This window comes from Podarcis gaigeae (genome assembly GCF_964106915.1).
Source record: "Podarcis gaigeae genome assembly, chromosome: 10".
Taxonomy (NCBI): domain Eukaryota; kingdom Metazoa; phylum Chordata; class Lepidosauria; order Squamata; family Lacertidae; genus Podarcis; species Podarcis gaigeae.
In genome coordinates this window covers 35,847,179-35,868,330 of record NC_139686.1, presented here as the reverse complement: position 1 = coordinate 35,868,330, position 21,152 = coordinate 35,847,179, and the positions used below count along the sequence as shown (strand labels likewise).

General features: G+C 41.0%; 2 protein-coding genes and 1 long non-coding RNA gene across 6 annotated transcripts in view; 1 reads left to right on the top strand and 2 right to left on the bottom strand.

Moving 5' to 3' along the window:
- Window positions 1–13,892, bottom strand: part of NR2C1 (nuclear receptor subfamily 2 group C member 1) — a 21,516-nt gene extending 7,624 nt beyond the window's left edge. Inside the window, exons 1-9 of one of the 4 annotated variants that reach the window (XM_083698660.1) lie at window positions 13,685–13,892; window positions 8,949–9,004; window positions 6,591–6,666; window positions 5,798–5,905; window positions 4,073–4,303; window positions 3,223–3,304; window positions 2,671–2,850; window positions 643–790; window positions 470–560 (exon numbers count right to left, since the gene is read on the bottom strand). In XM_083698660.1, the coding sequence (XP_083554786.1) occupies window positions 470–560; window positions 643–790; window positions 2,671–2,850; window positions 3,223–3,304; window positions 4,073–4,303; window positions 5,798–5,905; window positions 6,591–6,644 (894 nt within the window). In that variant the 5' untranslated portion in view covers window positions 6,645–6,666; window positions 8,949–9,004; window positions 13,685–13,892. Of the gene's footprint in view, window positions 1–469; window positions 561–642; window positions 809–2,670; window positions 2,851–3,222; window positions 3,305–4,072; window positions 4,304–5,797; window positions 5,906–6,590; window positions 6,667–8,948; window positions 9,005–12,795; window positions 12,877–13,684 lie in introns of those variants that run through there. The other 3 variants (XM_083698658.1, XM_083698659.1, XM_083698661.1) reach the window with 3 other exon arrangements.
- On the top strand, window positions 9,467–19,535 carry LOC310825410. Its single transcript, XR_014555289.1, has 3 exons — window positions 9,467–11,456; window positions 11,594–14,380; window positions 14,761–19,535. It is a non-coding gene; the product is annotated as an uncharacterized lncRNA (long non-coding RNA).
- The window catches only part of FGD6 (FYVE, RhoGEF and PH domain containing 6), a 58,258-nt gene continuing 54,515 nt past the window's right edge, over window positions 17,410–21,152 (bottom strand). Inside the window, exon 21 of the mRNA XM_083698553.1 lies at window positions 17,410–21,152. Coding sequence (XP_083554679.1) covers window positions 21,116–21,152 — 37 coding nt within the window. The 3' untranslated portion in view covers window positions 17,410–21,115.

Below are 21,152 nucleotides of genomic sequence, written 5' to 3'. Positions count from 1 at the left end.
TGAAACATGGTTGATGTCATTTCAGGGTGTACACTTCAAAGGTGGATAGTAGCATTTGCTGGAGTTGAGGGTGTTAGTTAGGATGTTTAACCGAAGCATCCATGGCACAGTGACCCCAAAAGATTGTATTGGGCTCAGAAGAACACAGTTCTAGGCAATTTGATTTGCTAGCTCTATCCTTAAATCAATAAAGGCAGGTAGGAAGGAAGAAGACACAAGAAAAGAGAGAGGTAGCTTCCTGCCTCTGCCCTGCTCCCTGCCATAAGGACCTGCAGACATTTTCCTGTGCATACCTCAATGTTGTTTTATAAAACAGGACCACACAGCGGGGGGGGGGGGGGACATTGATTCCTTAAGCAGAAGAAACATTGATTCCTTAAGCATGCCAAACAAATGTTATTACTACAAAATATTTAGACAAGTGAATCCACTAAAGTTTATTTCATTAATGTGTTACTACATCATATACCTTATCCTGAGTCATCAACACTGCAGGCTCGTTTTTTATACCAGACTGATGAATGTTCACAAACATTCCAGACTCCAACATTCCTGTTGATCTGAAATAAAAAGGCAAAAATGTTTGCTTATGACCAAAAAAACTGCCACAAAACTATTTAATCTAGAGCCATATTTGCATACCTTGCCGTTTCACTGTCTGTTACAAAAGTTGGAGTGGCTGTAAGTGGGCTCCGCAAATCTTTTCTGATATAGATCTTTTCTGTGGAAGCTGCACAATTTGAAGACTTTTCCCGTGATACTTCAACAGGTTTCCTCTCACACTGAACAGCTACAAAAGGGTGTGGAGCTATCAGTAACAATCCAAAATTCACACACAATTAGCTGTTAAAAACAAGTTGTTTTTTCAATTTCTACTGTCAACTTTGTAGTTTAAATAAACTAATCCTAACAAATTTGTTTTCTGTTCACTGAAAACACTTCTAACCATGATCAGAGATTTAAGACAAAGGACAGAACCTCCCATCCCTTCAGTTCTTTCCCTCCTGTGTATTAACTCCCCTAGCCTTTAAACATAACCAAAATCTAGTACGTTTACTTTAGGCTTGATACAACTATGGTTAAGTTCACTGGAAGGAATTCATGCATGAGAAGAAAAGGGCTTCAGGCAGAAATTCATAATCCCACAGCTCATCTCTAAATACTTTCCAGTCTCTTAACACTGGCAATATTGTCTGTTAACCCACAGATACTCAAAAACATTCAAAGGCTATGCCTATTTATACATTCACTATCATTTGAACACAGTAAGTTTGATAGGAATACTGTTGTTTGCTTAGGTCTCTCCAGCAGGTGCTTTTAAGTTTTCCACCTTCAAGGAAATCCTATTCACAGTTGCCAATCAACCATTTAAATTTGCAGGAGTTGCAAAAGCATTTAGTCCCTGTGGGGTACAGCTTGGCCCTTTGGGCCTCACTGTCTTCTTAGATAAACTGAGTGCACCCTCTAAAAAACAGGGATGGGGTACATCTGGCCTGCCAGGAGATCCAATTTAAACACAAGGTCATTTCCCCCAAACCATGCCCAGCAACTGACATAACTCTTTTACAAGCTTTCTTTGGCTGTTCTTGTGAGTCAACACAGCAAGATTTAATCCCTACTCAACAGCTAATGAGAGGAGGTTAAATTCTGCTGAGTTTGGCTGCACATGCCTTTTGCCAGCATGGAACAGCAGCTGGCTGTCAGCCACTTCGGAACCCTGCACAAGGGATTTTGATAGGTGTGTGGACAACCCCTATGTCAATCATGTGAGATAATAATGACTTCATGTGAGTGGGCAGTCCCACCCAACTGTCAAATTTGGCTGTGAGGCCAAACTGATATGGATCTGGTCCGTAAACTAAAGGGATTCCCCATCTGTATTTTAATACAACCAAAGCACCCCTCTGGTTGGGTGACACAGAGGGATGATAGTGGTGAGTAAACTGTCTTTTGCAGAGACTTATTCAAAATTACTGATCATTAAGGAACATGGAGGGCAGTTTGAAAACCACCACTTTGAGAAATTTTTACTTCTGATTTTGTCTGCTTATTGCAGTACTGTAAATCAAAAGAAGTCTCTCTCAACTGTATAGCCACTGCCCCTCATATGACCAACCACAATATACAGGAAACAACTGTTTTGTATGTGACCAAAGCACATGTGATCACTGACGCACACAATACTTTTGGCCCTAGAAGTGGGTGGGAGCGGAAGGGGACAGGGGCAAAATGAGCTTACACGAGTGATAACCCAGAATGCAACCCCTGCATAAACATGGTGTTGCCTGTATATAGAAATATTTTTCACAGCTGTTCAAAATTGAACATTTTATGAGATGGTGGGGAAGATCTTGTCAAATCTCAAGTCTGAGTGTCTTCCAGAAATACTGAAAGGCTTTTTATATCAAATGTAAGCAAAAAATGTTAGGGAAAGGCCAATATGCTCTTGCCACTTGAAGACTCATGTATAGGACTTCAGAGCAAAAAGTGACAATTCTATAATTTAAGTCTTTGTAGCATCAGTAGCATCTTGTCACTAAAAATTCAATTAATTATCAACTGCTACTTTGAATGTAATGAGTGGAGACTGGGTAAGAACACATAGGAGCAAATAAATCCTCCAATAATTATCACCCTCCCCACAATAAACCTATAAACACTCATACTTACAATCTTGTTTCATTCCAAATGCAATACACCTCTGAAGTCTACAGTACTGACATCTGTTTCTGTGATGTTTGTTAATCACACAGTCTCTTGTCCCACGGCATGAATACACTAAATTCTTTCGTATGCTTCTTTTAAAGAATCCTTTGCATCCTTCACATGTCACTGCTCCATAATGGCGTCCTGAATACATGATATAATGCATTAATTATGAAGTATTATTCTTAAGTTTTACTTAATTGCGTACATTTGTATTCATTTCATAGAATTTTATATACTGCTAAACCATTGAAACCTCTCAGTTTACATATGCTATCTACATTAAAATTAATAATGAAATCAGATATTAAAAACAATTTACTATACTAGGAAAGACTTAATTAGTTGTGTTGATCAAATGATGGCTTATTAATATTCAAAAGAACTTGTAAGACATCAGAACTATGCTTGCTGTCCTAGCACAAAAGGTTTGTTTAAAACACATGACAAAAACAGTTAAATTACAGAGTGAAATGCCAATTAAATTTTGCAAAGTAGAACTACATAGCGACTTACCTGATGCCTTGTCTCCACAAACAACACAGAGATCAAATACTTTATTTAGGGTCTGTTCTATGGAAGAATTGTCTGTTAAAATCTGAAAGCAATCAAACAAATAAATGACTTCTCAGTTCCTCCAACTTCGTGGCTTAAATTATTTGCTATAAATTAAATGCCTGATCCTGTGAAATGCAGGAACATGAAAAAGCACTTTTACACTAAACTATGGCCAAGATCCAGAAAATACTTTTGGCAATAAATATATTGGAAAACATTAAACCAGAGATGGGGAACCTGTGGGCCTCCAAAATTCATTGGACTATAGCCTTTGTATGGCTACACGCAGGCCATACTAACTAGGTCTGATTCAAACATGTGGAAAGCCACCAATTTCTCACCCTTGCATTAAATGAATCTAATACTAAGTAGGGAAAAAAGTGAACCACAGCACTAATGAGACACAGGACCAATCATGTTACTCTATAGAAGGACAAAGTGTGCCAAATTGCTGGGTACTCAGATGACAATATGAGCTGCTTGGAGAGTGAGTGAAATAATGATAAATAAATAAATCTGGCTGCCTTTCAAAGCAATAAACCAGCATTTTATGAACCTTAAGAAAAGTAAAACATTTTTCTCTGAATATTGCTTCCTTTTCCAGTAAGAAAGCACACATGTCCTGCAATATTATTTTTTACAAGACAGCAAATAAGCTACTTTCTTATGCATAAGAGGACTATCAACCCACAAAACATATACAGAATATTGCACTGCAGCTTATAAAGCAGGACTAGCATGAGCATGAAGTGGAAAGTCTAGGTCTCAAAAGTAATTTGATAAGTCCTAACAGTATGAGACACCATACCTGAAAATGTTGTGCAGATATATCTGGGGATGCAAAAAACAGTTGGTTGACTCCTGCAGCATCTGGAGTTGTTAGGAAAACCTTTCCTGGAGTGGCATCTTGTCTTGCAAGGATCACTTTGCTTGGGGTAGAACCATCATGATTTGTTAATATGAACTGCTTGCCTGTTGCAGTCTGATCAAGTGCTGTAACAATCTGAATCTTCTGCCCCGTCTGCTGATCTGTGACAATCTGGTGACACATTTATTTCAAGTTATGGTAGCTTATGATTAAAAGGTGTGTCTAGCGGAATTATGGTGTAGTTAAGGGTGATTAAAGAAAATGGAACTATATTAACTGTTTTCAATAGCTGCAGCATATATTACATGAATCAGCATCCTAGCTCATTCACCTAGTGTTATGATCACTCAATTAGGAGTGCTCCATACTGTAAGACACGTCCACATTTAATTTGCAAAAAAACAAAAACTTCACAACCGTCTAGCCTGGAAATTAGATGCTGAATTCTTCAGAATTCATTCTAACATAACATTTGTGAAGAACGATTCTCTGTTTTCAAGGAGAGTTACTCCTAGGTAAGTATGCACAGGATTGGAGCCTGTGATATGAGGTCCACTATGGCAGGAGAGGGACGCAGGTGGCGCTGTGGGTTAAAGCCTCAGCACCTAGGACTTGCTGATCGAAAGGTCGCGGTTCGAATCCCTGCGGCGGGGTGCGCTCCCGCTGCTCGGTCCCAGCGCCTGCCAACCTAGCAGTTCGAAAGCACCTCCGGGTGCAAGTAGATAAATAGGGACCGCTTACCAGCGGGAAGGTAAACGGCATTTCCGTGTGCGGCTCTGGCTCGCCAGATGCAGCTTTGTCACGCTGGCCACGTGACCCGGAAGTGTCTCCGGACAGCGCTGGCCCCTGGCCTCTTGAGTGAGATGGGCGCACAACCCCAGAGTCTGTCAAGACTGGCCCGTACGGGCAGGGGTACCTTTACCTTTACCTTTTATGGCAGGAGAAATCTGACACTTTAGCTTTTTACACTATACATTTTCATTTGTAAAGCACTGAGTTGTAAAAGATCACAATATAATCTCTCCTAAATTCATACATTTTGAGTGATATTCAGCATTAGTCACACGTGGAGTAGACATTAATAAAAGAACCTCAAGTCCTTTTATTTCAATAGGTCTGCTTTGAGCTTGACTTGATTACATATAACCTTTTGTTTCCAGGAACTATGGGAACACAGATACCACAATGGTGAAAAATCAATTTGCAGTGCACAAATTAAGATTAATTTAGTAAAGCTTGTTAAAGCATGTATTGTGTGCATTCACAATATAACCCCAAACTTGAGAGTTGCCAGGTTTCACAGATTTGACCTGAAGTTTCAGGGCTTCAGCTTCCATCCCAAAGTTCTCTAGGAAAACAATCTAATGTTCTAAAAAGCCACGGGAGGGCAGTATTTTTTGGCCCAGGTGCCATATTTATGGCCTGCCACCTCTCCAAGGATCACATGCTGGTGGTGGGCATGACATTGGTCACACTCACACAGAGGAACATCGCATTTGGGTTAAATCCAGTGCTTATAACACCATGCTTTGGTTGTGGGAGAATTGCACAATGGGGTAAGTTTCACAGAGTCTCCATTTATTGTTCAATTGTTTCAGAAATCCATTGTTATATGGTGCTCAGGACACATTTTTCAACTAGTTAAGTATTTTAGACCGACTGTACCTGTATGCGCTGGGGTAAGGAGAGACCTGTATCAGCAGGAACAATCTGAATTCTTTGTGCCGTCCCATCCATTAGTGTTTGTGTGACAGATCCTTGGGAATGTGCTATCTAGAACAAAAAACAAGGCAGACTAACTACATGAGCAAAATTTGGCAGGCACAGCAAATGGGTCAAATTGCTCTTTCACTGCAGCAGCACACAAGAAGCTAATTCAGGAATCAATGTTGATAGCTATCAAATAATATCCCCCACAGAAGTGGATTTTTCCAATCAGTGTTAGTTAAAGACTGTGTTAGAGCAATCCTTCTACACATTTGTATTCCCTGCAACCACAGAACAGAATCACTAACAGCTGTGCTTAAGAATTGGCTACTTGTTTAAGATTCACTTTAAGCACAATTCCTAGTTACTCAGCCCCTGGCCCCAAGAGATTCCTGTATCTGAATAGCTATTACATACACACAACTAGCTTACTTACAAGCCACTTGGAATGTATCTGCTGTAGATAATCAAGCTAGATGGGTATCCAGACACAGGAGTAACTAGTGGAAGCAGTTCTTTGTAATAAGTATACATGACCTTCTCCAAAGGAGGACAGCTGTTATTTCTCCAAACTGTAACACTTTGCTGAATTATCAAACAAAATCACCATCAGCTAGAATTTTCTGGAATGCAACTTAGCATCTTTAACATAAATAAAAAAGCAATATATTCCAGAGCAATGGACAATGAATTACTAAGGACATTTTTATATAGCAACTTGAGTCAGTATAGTGTAAAAATGTACACGTACCTCCCCTATCTGCTGTTCAATAATTTGATGGGCCAATTCCTCAATGGTTGCCATGATCTTGAGTCACTAGTGTTTCCTGTAAAACAGAGGTTTTTAAGAGAAAACCAGAACAAAAGCAAGCAATGGTTGTCAAGATTTTATTGATGGCACATCACCTCTAAAAAGCTGCAATGTTTGTCAACTCTTAAAATACACAGCAATCGTATTCACAAATCACACCACACTACTGCTAAGCTAGCGATGTGTCTATAGCTAAGCCTTATGTTTAACAACTCCCCTAGACTAGGAATTCCATGTTGGTGAGGCGAGTGTGCTAGTGGATGGCAAACTACTTCTTCTATTCCTCCCCTGGAAGTTTGGTTTCTGTGCTAGCTGTGGAGAAAAGCAAGTCTCCTTCATAGTAGAAGGGAACTTTTTGAATTATCAGGTCAAAAGAATCAAAGGCTGCGTTTCCATGTTAGATGCTGAAGAGGGGACCTTCTACATGGCCAGCAGGGAAACAGCAGATAAGTATAAAAATAAACTGCAAGTCAGTAACATACATGGGTTTATTTACAATACTGCTATAGTTACTTGTGAGTGGTACCTCAGTTTTGAGTAGACAGAAATATTTTTATTCTAGAAAATACTTTTACAGTACTGCCTTTCTTTAACAACCACACCAATGGCAAAACAAATAACTGTCTTGGATACCACGGTCAGAAAGATGAGATATAAATAAATACTATGTCCTGCCACTTGGGTTCTCCTGACATCATACATTTTAGACCATTCATAACATGCCAGATCTTAAGTGCTTTTTGTTTGTTTTCCTTTGGCAGGGTAAACAGTTCCTCTGACAAAACATCCCTCTTGCTCTTCATCCAAAATATTTCATATTGACTAATTGCACAGATGAGACACTGTCACTGCTACATGGAGTGAACAAACAAACCAATCATCAAAATATCAGTAAGCAAACACTCTCCCATGCAGCTCCATAAATACCCCTAATTGATTTCAACATAATCAAATGGGGCACTAGATTTGACTTAATCAGCAAGTGAGAGAAGTACACAAAAGTAGCAGCAGTTGCAGCCACGTGCCTTCATTCTCTCCTACCTCCCCAAATACCTCCCAACTTTCTTTCTCTCTCTCTCTCTCTCTCTCTCTTTCAAACTAGTTGCTTACTAGAGACCTTATCCATGCAGGATCATGTTCAAACATTCTCCAGCTGAACAGAAAACCATCTGCCGATTGGTTGCCAATTACAAGTGAAACATTTTCACTTATAATTTATTTTCATAAATCTCCCTCTGGATAACCTTTCTGAACATCTTCTACAGACTTCTCTTAAATAATCAGCATAATTGAGACAAAGGTTATGACTCATTATTTTTGCAGGAAAGCCACAAGATCACAATTATAGTGTAATTAATATTTAATTGTTGCTTCACTGCTATAATCTTCAAGCGCGCTGTGAAAAGGGTAATCAATTCATGTTTTAGAAAGCTGGAGCACTTGCAAATATATGTGTTGTAGTTGTCATTAACATTTTTTACTTTACTTTATTTTACTTATTAACTACATTTATATCTCACCCTTCATCCAAGCTCACATTTCATGCACTTGTAAATACACAGTCAAAATGTGTTTTCTGAGTTTTGCTTAGAACTGAAAATTAGGCATGAATTACAATAGGGATTTTTTTATTGTGTTATTTTATCTGTTTTTATATAAAAACTTTGTTCTTGTGGGGGAGATAGACAGACAGACAGACAATTTGTTAATACTCCATATATATATATATATATATATATTTGCTTATATATATATATATATATATATATATATATATATATATATATATATTTGCTTTCGTATATATATGCACAAAGTGGTGATACGTCTATTGCATAATAATATCGGACAATATATTCGCCTCAAAGAGGGTAGCAGTACTGACCCTCAGCCTTCTACACTGATAAACCTCTTGTTCTCTACAGAGAACTCACAACAGGGGAATTTTTCTGCATAAGCAAGAAAGGGAAGGGGCAACTAGGTTTGTGGACCCTTGACCAACTGCCTTTTTAACCAAAATATAGTACAGTCATACCTCCGGTTATGTAAACTTCAGGATACGTAAGTGGCAAACCTGGAAGTATATTTCTGGGTTTTTGCCACACGCGCATGCACAAAAGTGGCCTCTCCAGTTGCAAAAACCTCGGGATCCGGCCAGACCTCTGGAACGTATCCCATCTGCAACTAGAGGTACCACTGTACATAAAATGTACAGTGGATCAAATCCTACACTTTATGACTCATAGTTTTGCATTTTTAATTTTTTTAATGGAATTTATAAATTAGCATTCTGCTTACCTATATACCAATGTTATACTCCACTTCTGGTGTACATAATCAATTTCTAGAGACTCCTATAATTAAATAAAAAGAGATCATTTTAGTTTCAAATATCTTATTGGAATTGTTTACAGAATGAAAATAATTTATAATTTTCTGTTCCACAAATAATTATTAAAGTACCATCTATACAGATTTATAGAACATTTAATTATATGATTTAAGATTTTATCAGCAATTACTTAAAACTATTCAATAGCATTATTAATTCATAAATATATGAATCAACTTATAAGGCAATTATCTGCAGAAAATAAAGAACTTAAGAAAACATAACAGATTTGTGAGATGTGTACTGTTTCATCAAGTTCATAATGGTGCAGTCGAGACATTATCTAGCTGGCAAAAGCTAGATTATTCAGTTTATAAATCTGTACTGAGCTTCTCCCTTTCAGCCTTGGGAGGTAAAGGGAAAGTGGAGTCTTGGAAGCTGTATTGTGTTGCCAAAGCTGGCTAATGTTCATTAACATACTAAATTTTCTTTCCTTTTCTTTGATTTGTTTAACTCTTGGCTTTTACCATACCCAATAACAGTGGATCTCAATTCATCAGTTATCTTAGGCTTCTAGAAGACTCTAGAACAGTGGTGCCTCGGGTTAAGTACTTAATTCGTTCCGGAGGTCCGTTCTTAACCTGAAAGTGTTTTTAACCTGAAGCGCCACTTTAGCTAATGGGGCCTCCTGCTGCCGCCGCAGCACAATTTCCGTTCTCATCATGAAACAAAGTTCTTAACCCGAGGTACTATTTCTGGGTTAGTGGAGTCTGTAACCTGAAGCATATGTAACCTGAGGTACCACTATACATGTGAAACACCTGTTTGGTGTACTGTGGGGACTGTCTTCAAATGTTTTATATAGTAAAAGATAGACATACAGTACTGTAGTTGAAATAGATATGATGAAATGTTTTGTTTCTTAGTGCTATGTTAAAAATCCACCAAGCTCAGATTTTGTTTCAGTGTGTGCATCTTGTCAAAAATGCTCACTATATTGAACCTTTATTCTCAATAATAATGGAACTCACAGGTGGAAAATACTTTTATTTTTATAAACCTTTATTGTGTGTAAAGGGAATCGTTGTGTGGGTTCATATTATATTATCCCTTTGGAGCTGTGCTGTATCTTTATACCTTTTTTCCACCCAGGCTGTGATGTTAAGAGACATATACAAACACATACACACCCACACACCTTTATGTTTGCACTCTGTTGTAGTGATTGTTGTTGTTAATACATCAGTTTGATACACTGAATGATAGAATGGTAAGAGTTGGACTGGGACCCCATGGATCATCTAGTCCAACTCCCTGCAATGCAGGAATTGTCTCTCAAACCTATGAGACAACATGAATGCAAATAACTTCTTATGCAGTATGTAAATGTTGATCTATCGGGCTGGTGATGTGCTCTTATTTGAGGTCTATTGACAATGTTTATAGAAGCGGATGTTTTGAAAAATTGGCAAAAACTAAAAATTCAAACTGGGAAAACTGAGAATATAATTAGACTTCCAGTCCAGCTAGTTTCTAGTTATGAGTTACTGTACTTTGAAGAATATGACATAAAGTAACTTGAATTAATACTTCAGCTAACGATAACAGTTGGCTGAATAGCTCAACAGTGAAAGGGAAGATGTACCATCAATCAATATAGGGAAACTAATATTGGAGAGCTGCTCTTGCTTAAAATTGGTTCATGTTTGAGAATGAATGATAACAAGTGTATTGAGAGAGGTGATCCAACTGACATTGTGTACTTAAGACTTACAAAAGGCTTTTGGCCAAGTACTTCACCAAACACTCTTGAGGAACCTTAAAGATTATTTAAATAAGCAAGCCTGAAATGTGGCTTTGAAGAAATCGGGATCATGGAGAACTTGCCCATTAGGTCCAGTCGTGGCCGACTCTGGGGTTGCGGCGCTCATCTCGCTTTATTGGCCGAGGGAGCCAACGTACAGCTTCCAGGTCATGTGGTCAGCATGACTAAGCCGCTTCTGGCGAACCAGAGCAGCGCACGGAAACGCTGTTTACATTCCCGCCGGACCGGTACCTATTTATCTACTTGCACTTTGACGTGCTTTCGAACTGCTAGGTTGGCAGCAGAATTAGGAACCTTAGGAGTCATGAAAAAGAGGGAGGTCCCATTTTACACCAGAGGGCAGGAATAACACTAGAACTTGCAGATAATCAATGAGCTCAAGGTGGCATACCAAAATATTTAAAATGCATATGTAAGTGCTTAATTAGGGTTGCTATATTTCAATAAGTGAGAATCCGGACCCAAACGTTGTTGCCATGTGTTACCATATCTCTGGATTTTCCCGGACATTTTCTCGATTTCCGCTCAGACACTGCTTCAGACTGCAGCATTCTGTATGCGTCCAGGAAATTGCAATGTATGGCAACCCTAGCTTAATATATTTTTCCCACATTGAGTTAAAAATAGTAGAAGTTTTAAACTCAGTTGGGTTTAAACAAAAAAAAAATTCCTTCCAGTAGCACCTTAAAGACCAACTAAGTTAGTTCTTGGTATGAGCTTTCGTGTGCATGCACACTTCTTCAGATATCTGGCAGACCAACACGGCTACCTCTCAGTTGGATTGAGTTGCTGTAGTGAAGTGCATAACTGTAAAAGTCATTTGATTACTGTACTGCTACAATTTTATACAATATATTTTATAACTGAACTATTAAATACAAAGTCTTAACAAGTAGAGAAAAATTAAGATAATTTTTGTTTCCAGACACTTTTAATTTTACGTTTCAAGCAACGAGTGGTTTACACTACAGCATGCAGTAGTAGATCACTGGTTGAAAGACTTGGTGGATGTAAAGGATTCACATAACAAGAAAGTTTTGCTGATTCTTTTTGCCATTAAGCCATTTCCATTATGAATGTTGATATGCTGTATTTGTATTTGGTATGAATATTTTTGTTCATGTCCACTGGAATCTGCTTTGATTGACAGCCTAAAAATATTTTAAATACAACTCATGGATACAGAAGCAATCTATACGGTACAACTCTTGTAAATTATTTCAATTCTGATTACATTCCACTTTAGATCTTATACACATATGTACACATGAGAACAACTGACTGAGCATTTCAACAGGCATTCAGGGGCATACTATCTCCAAGTGGGGAAGAAAACAAATCAGCTATCATCTTCTAATCCAGATCATGATTCCCATCCAAGGAATATGTTCAATATTAAGCATCTTTAATTACAAGTTACACATTTTTAATTGCAAGTTACAAATAAAATTGAGTTTTCCAGCCACATAGTCACACCATCTGACAAGACCCGTTAAGAAGGGTAAATTGAAAGACAGGGAAAGCTGTTAGTGTCACTTTCTCTCATGGCAAAAGGTATGCCCTTCCTTTTCAATGTACCAAAAATACCGCACCCAGGGTCACAAGCCTCTCCAGTATGTCAAACAGGAAAGTAATAACTGAAGGGCATAACTGGAATGAACCGAGGCCAAATAAAGCTATCACTTCCTATTCAAATGAGCCACCATTGCACACACAAACAGATGTATAGGAAAGGGGCAAGGAGGAAAATGATTTATCTTTCCACTATTGGTTAATCATCCAAAATTATGGAACCAAGGATGACTAGTGGCTACCACTTGGGCTGTATTTTCATAAGCAGCATTTTTGTAAGTGGTAAACCCGACTCTAGACTACAGGCGCTATAAATATTTGAGCAGTCCCCTGCAAAAAGTACACTGAAAGCTGGCACACAAGAGACAAGGCGAGGGCAGAGCCTCCCCCCTCCCCCGCGAACACTGAACACCCACGTGCGGGAGCTTCTGTTGTCGCTTTTGTATGGAGGATCCTTCAACCAGGTGAGTTTCCTCCACCTGTAACTTTAGTACAGCATACTGTAAAAGACGAGGAAGTGCCGCAGTATCTGCCTCGCGTGCACAAGGTCCATTGGTGCAACCCCCCTATCCCCGGCATCTCAAAAGGAATAAATGCCCCCTGTGCTGAAGACCCTGGAGGGCCGCTGCCGGTCAGGGTAGACAATACTGAGCTATAAAGGGCGTGCGGTGTGACTACTCGGGGTAAGGCAGCTGCTTCCTACGTCACACGCCCAAGCTCCGCGCGCCGCCTTCACCTGCCGTTTGAGAGGCCACAAGGCCTCAGGTTCCAGCCAAGGACCAAAGCCAGGCCAGAGGGAGGCAAGCGGGCGGGCGCTGTTGCTGGAGCGACCGGGGCAGCGCGGTGAGGGCCCAGCCCGCTGTCACTCGCTCGCACAAAATGGCTGCTGCGGAGCCAGACTGAGCGCCGCCGCCGCCGCCGCCGCCGCCCGCTCCCACCTGGCGCGGCGGCCGGGCTGCGTGCCCCGCAGGCTCCATCAGCCTCGGCGCAGGACAGCCCTGGGCCTGCGGAGAGGAGAGGAGCGGGTCCCGGGGCGCGGCTAGGATCCGGGGAGGGGAGACGCAAGCCTTTCCTGTGGGTGAAAGGTCAGAGGGGCGGCGGCGGCAGCAGCAGGAGGAGCTGCCGCTGCTGCTACCGCCGCCACATGGGGAACGGCGCCCTGCTGCCGCCGCCGCCGGGCACGGAGCAGGCGCTGACAAGGAGGCTCGCTGAGGCGCCAGCCGAGGCCCAGGCGCACCGGGAAGGCCTCGGGCAGCGCCGCCGGAGCCCCTCCTTTTCCTCCCCGCTGCCCTCTCCGCGTCATACCTGACAGCCGCGGCGCAGCAGCAGCTCCTTGGGGTTTAATTTGTCGGTGGCGGGTCCGGATCTGGGAGGTCAGAGTTCGTGACCCCGCTCCCCGCGTTCGGTCCAGCCCCGTCTCTCGCGTGGCGTAACGCCGTTCTGCCTTCCCCTCCCCCAACCGCCGCCGCAGCTGCCGCCGCCGCCACCAGCATCAGCACGGCTGCGCTTGCGCAAAGCGAGCCCATGGCGGAGGCGGGGCGAGTGTCACCGGGCCGGCGGGGAGAGAGTGGGAGGAGAGGAGGGAGAGAAGAAAATCCCCCCCCCACACACACACACACTGAAGTTGTCACAGCGATGCTGGGACGGGCGGGTACGGCAGCTAGAACAGCCCTTCCGAATCTGTAACCGGAGAGGTTTTTTTGCTCTCAGGGCTTTTGTTGCATTTGGACTCCAGCTCCCGTCAGCCCCAGCCAGCAAGGCCAACGGACAGGAATGATGGGAGTTGTAGTCCATCGGGCATCTGAAGGGCCAAAAGCCTTGTAAAAGGGTCACGTAGCCTGCCTTGTTGAGGTTTCAGTGTTTAGCCGTTTATTATGCTAAGCAAACAATAAAAATATTTAGAATATTAACATATGTTCTGTAGTAGTATGCAATTATTAGAACAGGTTATGGGTTGCATCCCGTTTTAGTGCTGATCAGAGTAGACGCACTGAAATGTAAGTAAAGGTAAAGGTAAAGGTACCCCTGCCCGTACGGGCCAGTCTTGCCAGACTCTGGGGTTGTGCGCCCATCTCACTCAAGAGGCCAGGGGCCAGCGCTGTCCGGAGACACTTCCGGGTCACGTGGCCAGCGTGACATCGCTGCTCTGGCGAGCCGTTTACCTTCCCGTTTACGCCGTTTACCTTCCCGCTGGTAAGCGGTCCCTATTTATCTACTTGCACCCGGAGGTGCTTTCGAACTGCTAGGTTGGCAGGCGCTGGGACCGAGCAGCGGGAGCGCACCCCGCCGCAGGGATTCGAACCGCCGACCTTTCGATCGGCAAGTCCTAGGCGCTGAGGCTTTAACCCACAGCGCCACCTGCGTCCCTCACTGAAATGTAGTCTTACAATAAAGGGATTTAAGGACAGAAGTCATTGAGTAAGCAGGGGCATTCAGTACCATTACATGTACTTAGGCCTAATTTCAAGAGATAATGATGACGATATTCTTCAGTTATGTTATCTTGCTCAAAGCAACTTGCAACTAAACATGACACCATTTTAACATGTAATATAATGAAAAAATACACAACTTGTGACATGGGTACTGTTATAAGAAAAAATACTGCTTTCCCCTTATGGAATATTCCAGAGCCCGTAGAGTCCTCCTAAGGTTCCCTATCAGTAGGAGAAAGTAACAGAGACCAACCAGAGTATATTGAGAAGCAAAGTGACTAGTAAGCCTGATCTATTAAAGGAACTGTTGCAACAGGGTCCTTACTCATCACACGTAGAAGGAGAATCCTGAACAATGGTGCACAAGTCCTTATATAGATTTTTGAAATTGCCCACCCTGTAGCCCAAAGCCACCCCCCTGAAACATCATACATACATCACAGAAGGAGGTGGTCTACAGCAGAAATTCTGTTTGCCAAGATACCTGATAATGGTCACCGATTGCATTACCTGGGCAGTCTGGTCATTCTTTCGTGATGGCTAATACTTTAGTTCCTGAATCCAGGTCACAGGCTCACCCTATTCATACACAGATGTGGCCTTAAGACAGGATTTGCAAGCAAAAAGACAATGGGAAGGCTTTCCCCATTTGCCTCCCTTACAGCAGAGGAATATTTGAGGTCATTGGGAGAGTCAAAATGGCTTCAGGATTGCTCTCCTGTATTGCCGGTATTTCAGACACATGGTTTATGTACTTATGTATGTGTTTGCCTTGTACATTTATGAACATTTAATTTATATTTGAGACCTTAGAATTCTTATAACAGTATCATGCCCCTTAATGAGTCACTGTAAAAACTGAATCTGCTTGGGACCTCTGGAGATCTAGATGTGAGTCAAGTAGAATCAAGTAGTACTGTTGCCTGGGAAGCACGTGAGCCAAGGATGGCTGTGCAGTTTACCTTTGATGTAGATGTATTCCCTCACCTCCTCAGCTTCAGTGTGCTGCTGCTTTGAGAAGCTTAGGTGATGGTGAGCAAGACTGCAATCTTGTACACAGTTATCTGGGAGTAAAAAATGCCCCTTTTCCTTCAGAAGATAGACTTGGCCATTGTCATTCATGATCTAATTGAAAAATACCACATCTGGGAGCTCTGTTGACCTGCTTATGAACTTGAGCAGGTCACTTGTCTCAGTCAGTAGTCTGCCTTCAGAAAAACAGATGTTGCAGCAATAAACAGATAGTGTAGTGTTTTGGATTTAGGTGTGCACAGTGCTATTATTCTAGAAAAGAGGTGCCAGAACTCATCATGAACTCTTATAATGTTATAATGTCAATGGCACCCACCTGAGAAGTGCTGGGATTGAGGTCCAGCTGGAAAAAAAGCCCTGGTTGTGTACCAAGTGAGTGCAAGTCACTTGGCTCCATCTAGTTCAGCAATTTGCTTCCAAGCAGTGGCTTATCAGATCCACATGGGAAACTTAAATGTAAGACATGGGGGCAACTGTATTCCTGTTTGACCCCAGCTCCTGCTATGAGCAGTGGCAGCTAGGAAGAGATTTGTGCTTGCCCAATGCAATGTATTTATATGTTTCAATCTGTATTATACATACATCTTCCGTCTAGCTCATGCTCCAGCATGGCCAATATATTAAGAGCTATAGTCAATCATTTCCCCTCTCCTCCCCTTGACACCTCAGGCAATTCTTTCAGAGCTCTCGTTTTTTTTGCTGAGGAGTGGAAATTAGGGAAGCACCCCAAAGATGGCTTGAGGGTACTGACCTCATCAGCCTCCTGCTAACAATGGTTATATCTTCAGTGTATTGAATGGATGTGGGTAGTGATAAGCCCATCTTCCTAGGCAGCAGATACTGTTAGGAGAGAAAGGGACAATCTGGGGAGTCCTAGGATTTAAACTACTGTAGGTCATACATAGTCCTATGTAACTACTGCATGTAGTGATATAAAAAGGTAAAAAAAGGGCAAAGGACCCCTGGACAGTTAAGTCCAGTCAAAGGCGACTATGGGGTACGGTGATCATCTCGTTTCAGGCCGAGGGTACCAGTGTTTGTCCATAGACAGCTTTCTGGGTCATGTGGCCAGCATGACTCGTTGCTTCTGGTGCAACGAGACACCGTGACAAGTGCCAGACTGCATGGAAACGCCATTTACCTTCCTGACACAGTGATACCTATTTATCTACTTGTGCTGGTATGCTTTTGAACTGCTAGGTTGGCAAAAGCTTGGACAGCAACGCGAGCTCGCCCTGTCCTGCAGATTCAAACAGCAGACCTTCCAATCGGCAAACCCAGGAGACTTGGTGGTTTAGACCACAGCACCACCCGTGTCCCTATGTAGTGGTATATGCTGTAGCGTAGCCTTGTATTTAAATGATAGACAAGGAATTGTATTGAGGGGTGTGAGTGTCAGGCTGACTGAGGAGGGATGGATTGCTTTGTCCCTCTGTGTCCAACTTAGCAACCAAGTGGGTTGCCAAAAGAGGACCACCTCTCCATGGCCAACATAGAAATGCAAAACTCTGTCCCTCTTTTGCCTGGCCCTGGAAGACTAATAAAACATTTTGTAGACTAGTATGGTCTTATTTTATTTATTTATTAAATTTATATAGCCACCCATCAATAAATACTTCCTTGGTGGCTTACAAAACAAATAATGAAGACAAGTGTCCAGTAATTAAAACCAATATGCAACAAAAATTACAACATTTTATTTATAAATTACTTATTTTACAATGCTCTTCTAAGTGAATGGCTGCTAAAAAGAGCAGCAAGCATCCTGGGGGGCTGACAGTGCAGTAGAAACTGCCAGAAATACACCCAGGTATAGCACATCTCTGTTTTATTTTAAAATACACACAAACTCCATAACTGACTGATTTGCAGGCATCTCATTATAGGACCCAAGCTAGGTTTCTTCGGAAAGAAATGCACAGAGAAACATTGTCAGCCATATGGCTGTCAAATCCAAATTTAGTGGCCAGAATATTTTGGGCAAGCAGGTTAGTGTAATATTTTATCAACACACACACAATGTTTATTATATTCAGGAGACTCTGCTTTTACTCATTTGCCACTGGGCAAGGGAGACACTTCAAATTTATTTTGATAAAAACGTAACTACATATTTCTGATTACTTTCAGTTGTTTTAATTTGCAACATTAAAGGTTCTGTTCATTCAGTTATTGTCAGTACAATCTATAAGAGCACTTGAAAAATTATAGAACAGTAGTTGAAACAAAACTGTCAGTGCCTCTTACATTCTGTGACACTTCTACACTTGAGACCACTGAAACCTGTTAAGCATACTGTATTTCTTAAATTGTTAAGGGATTACATAAACATACCACATTCCTTTTTTGCAGACACTTAATTGGAAACAATATTGCTTGCTCTATTCTATAGCATCTACTTGACAAGGAGTAAATCACTATAACTATATCAACTCCCTCTAAACCAGACCACAGCAGTAGTAAATAAGTAAATCAGAACCCAGAAGGTCATCTTGCAACAACATTGCACACAGAACATCTTTTGATTCATTTCTCCCTTCCCGCTAATGGCAGCTCTACTGACCAAGCCATTTCTGAACTATACTTCAAAATGTTTCCAGATTCAGCACCAAGATGCTTCTATTAAGAGCAGGGGGAAGAGTGAAAGGGCCCAGCACCCTCACACAAGACTAAAGGGGCTGCCTAGATTGCAACCGCATATTGTTAGTTACTTGGTTCATAATGGTAGTGGTATTTGCAGTCTTACATTTCTTTTCAAATACTCAGGAGCAGCCTCTGCCAACCTAGTGCCGTCCAGCTGTTTTGGGGCTACAACTCATATCAGCCTCAGGTCTCCAAGTGTGCTCCCAATTCTTCCTTTGTAGTCACACTTGACTTCAGTGCTTTTTGAACACAGTGCCTTTTTCAGAAAAAAAAGGCTCAAAATCAGGGCATGGCTGTGAAGGAGGAACTGGGAGTACACTCAAGCTTTAGAGCAGTATTATTCAACCTTGGGTGCTGTTGGACTGGCAAACTTAGCCAATGGTCAGAGGTTATGGGTATTGTAGTCCAACAACATCTGGGGACCCAAGGTTGATGAATACTACTTTAAAGTGTGCTCTCAATATTTCATATCAACTGGTGTGATATGCCAGGTAATTGGCACTTGGGTGGCCCCACCCAGCTGTCAATAAGACCTGCAGAAAGTTGGCCATTTTGGGATTCCATCCCTTGAGCTAAAAGTGGCTTCCCACTTCTGCTTTAGGCGAAATTCCTATACTAGCAAACTCCTTGGTATTTTGCTATCATTCTTCCTACTTATTAAGAACTCTTATGCAATCACCTTGGGGTTCACTGTTGAGCAAAAAAATGTAGTGTATAGCACACTCTGTACATGGTCCAAGACAAATTGGGACTGTGGGGCGGGAGCAGAGTGTACCAGACTTCAACCCGTGCACTCCAGATGTTGCTGGACTCCTAATTTCCATTAGTCCCAGCCAGAATGGTCAAGGATCATGGAAGCTGTAGTCCAACAACAGCTGAAAGGCACCAGCTGGGGAAAGCTGGACTATACAGAATAGCTCCTCAGTTAAGAAACCATTTTAATACGGAAGTAGTTCCTCTGTTTTGAATTTTCCCATTGAAAACAGACACCTACTAACATGAAATCAGTTATTTTTTATCCCACATAGGCCAGCCAATATATTTAAAAATAAAAAATACACATTCCCAAAGATAAAGCAAAATCTTTGGGACCATATGCTCATCTTTGGCAGCAAGGCAATTTTTCTGTTCACTAACTAATGCTTTTGATACAACCACCCTTTTATTAGAAGCAAACAAAAAACTCAACAGATACTTTATTCTTCTTCCACGTTGTAAAAATAATTAAGAACAATGATGTGAACAAGCAACTTGGTGAACACCAAAGTATCCTATTCTGAAATGTCCACCAGGATATTTTCAGCGTAGATACAAGAATTGCATAATTACCCACCTTCCTAATGTTCTAAATACTATTTCCCTGACTTGTCCTACATTATAGTAGTACTAGTTTCAATTATTATATACAGTACACACATTTTCCAAATATTAAATAAATATAAAATTACTAATTGAGTGCTTTCATTTTAAGTAACAGTTTGCTAATATAAAAAATACAATAGAATTTTTGACGTGTCCAGCAGATCAAATTGTGAATGAAAACTAGAATGACATTCCTTGTCAATGTTATTCCCCCAAAATATTGTGCATTCTTGATACTAGAATTCCAGTTTCAGCTTGTGTTAAAATAGTACAGAAAATTTAAAAATCCCCTGTTAAGCCCTTAGCTATAATATTCTACAGTATGTATGTGACATTCTTTTGTTTCTGTGGGGAAGCATGTGTCAAGGAAATGTTCTCATGCTGAAAACAGGCTTTTTCCTGCTTGAATGATCTAATTCACACTTCATGAAAATACAATGAATATTAATTTTAAAATCACTTTGGTATTTATGATTTGATACCATGTGTGGTATAATGTTGCATGGGCAGGTAGAATAATAATCCATTCAGCTTTCCTTTAAAAACAAGGGCGGGGGGAATTAACAGGCAACTTTTGCAAGTGGATATTAACAGGCCCTCTTTGAAGTGAAATTGAATACACAGACTCATCGTTTCATTGTGCTATTCTGGAGTCAGCCAAGAACAGCATATGATCGATGGAAGTAATTTAGTTTAAGTGCACATATGGAAGTGTTACATGTTCACGAATCTTTCTATATGTATACTTAAAAAGGGCTCAGAAACTATTAATCTACCTTGCACTGAGAAAGATTGGACAGCATTTCAGTCAAATTATCACAGATTAAAAATAAGCATAAGGAGAGGCCTGAGAGAGCCTGCTGAAAGGCCTTGCTCCTTAAACTTTCCAAAAGCAAAATGAACAGGAAGCCTGAAATTGTGCCTATGACAAACCAAGGAGCAACGGCCTGCTACAACTTTTCAACGAACAAAATTCCCTAAGGTCAAGGACACTTTGGAATTCAATGTGAATCTCAGAAATGATTCTGACCATTAAGTAAAACAGTGACAAAGTTTTTAATAAATAACACTTTTTGTATGACAAAAAGACAAGTATACACATTTCTTTAAAAATTATTACTCCTGAACAAAGACGTTATGCCAGTGAACAATCCAGCTTTGTTTAGGTTGATGCTTGTAAAATCTGATGACTCTTCAGTAAACAGAACCATAGTATTGACTTTGTCATCGGACTTTCTTTCCTTTAAGTAACAAAACAAGCATGCTACAATATTGTGGCTTCTTGAAAAGCTTCTATCCAC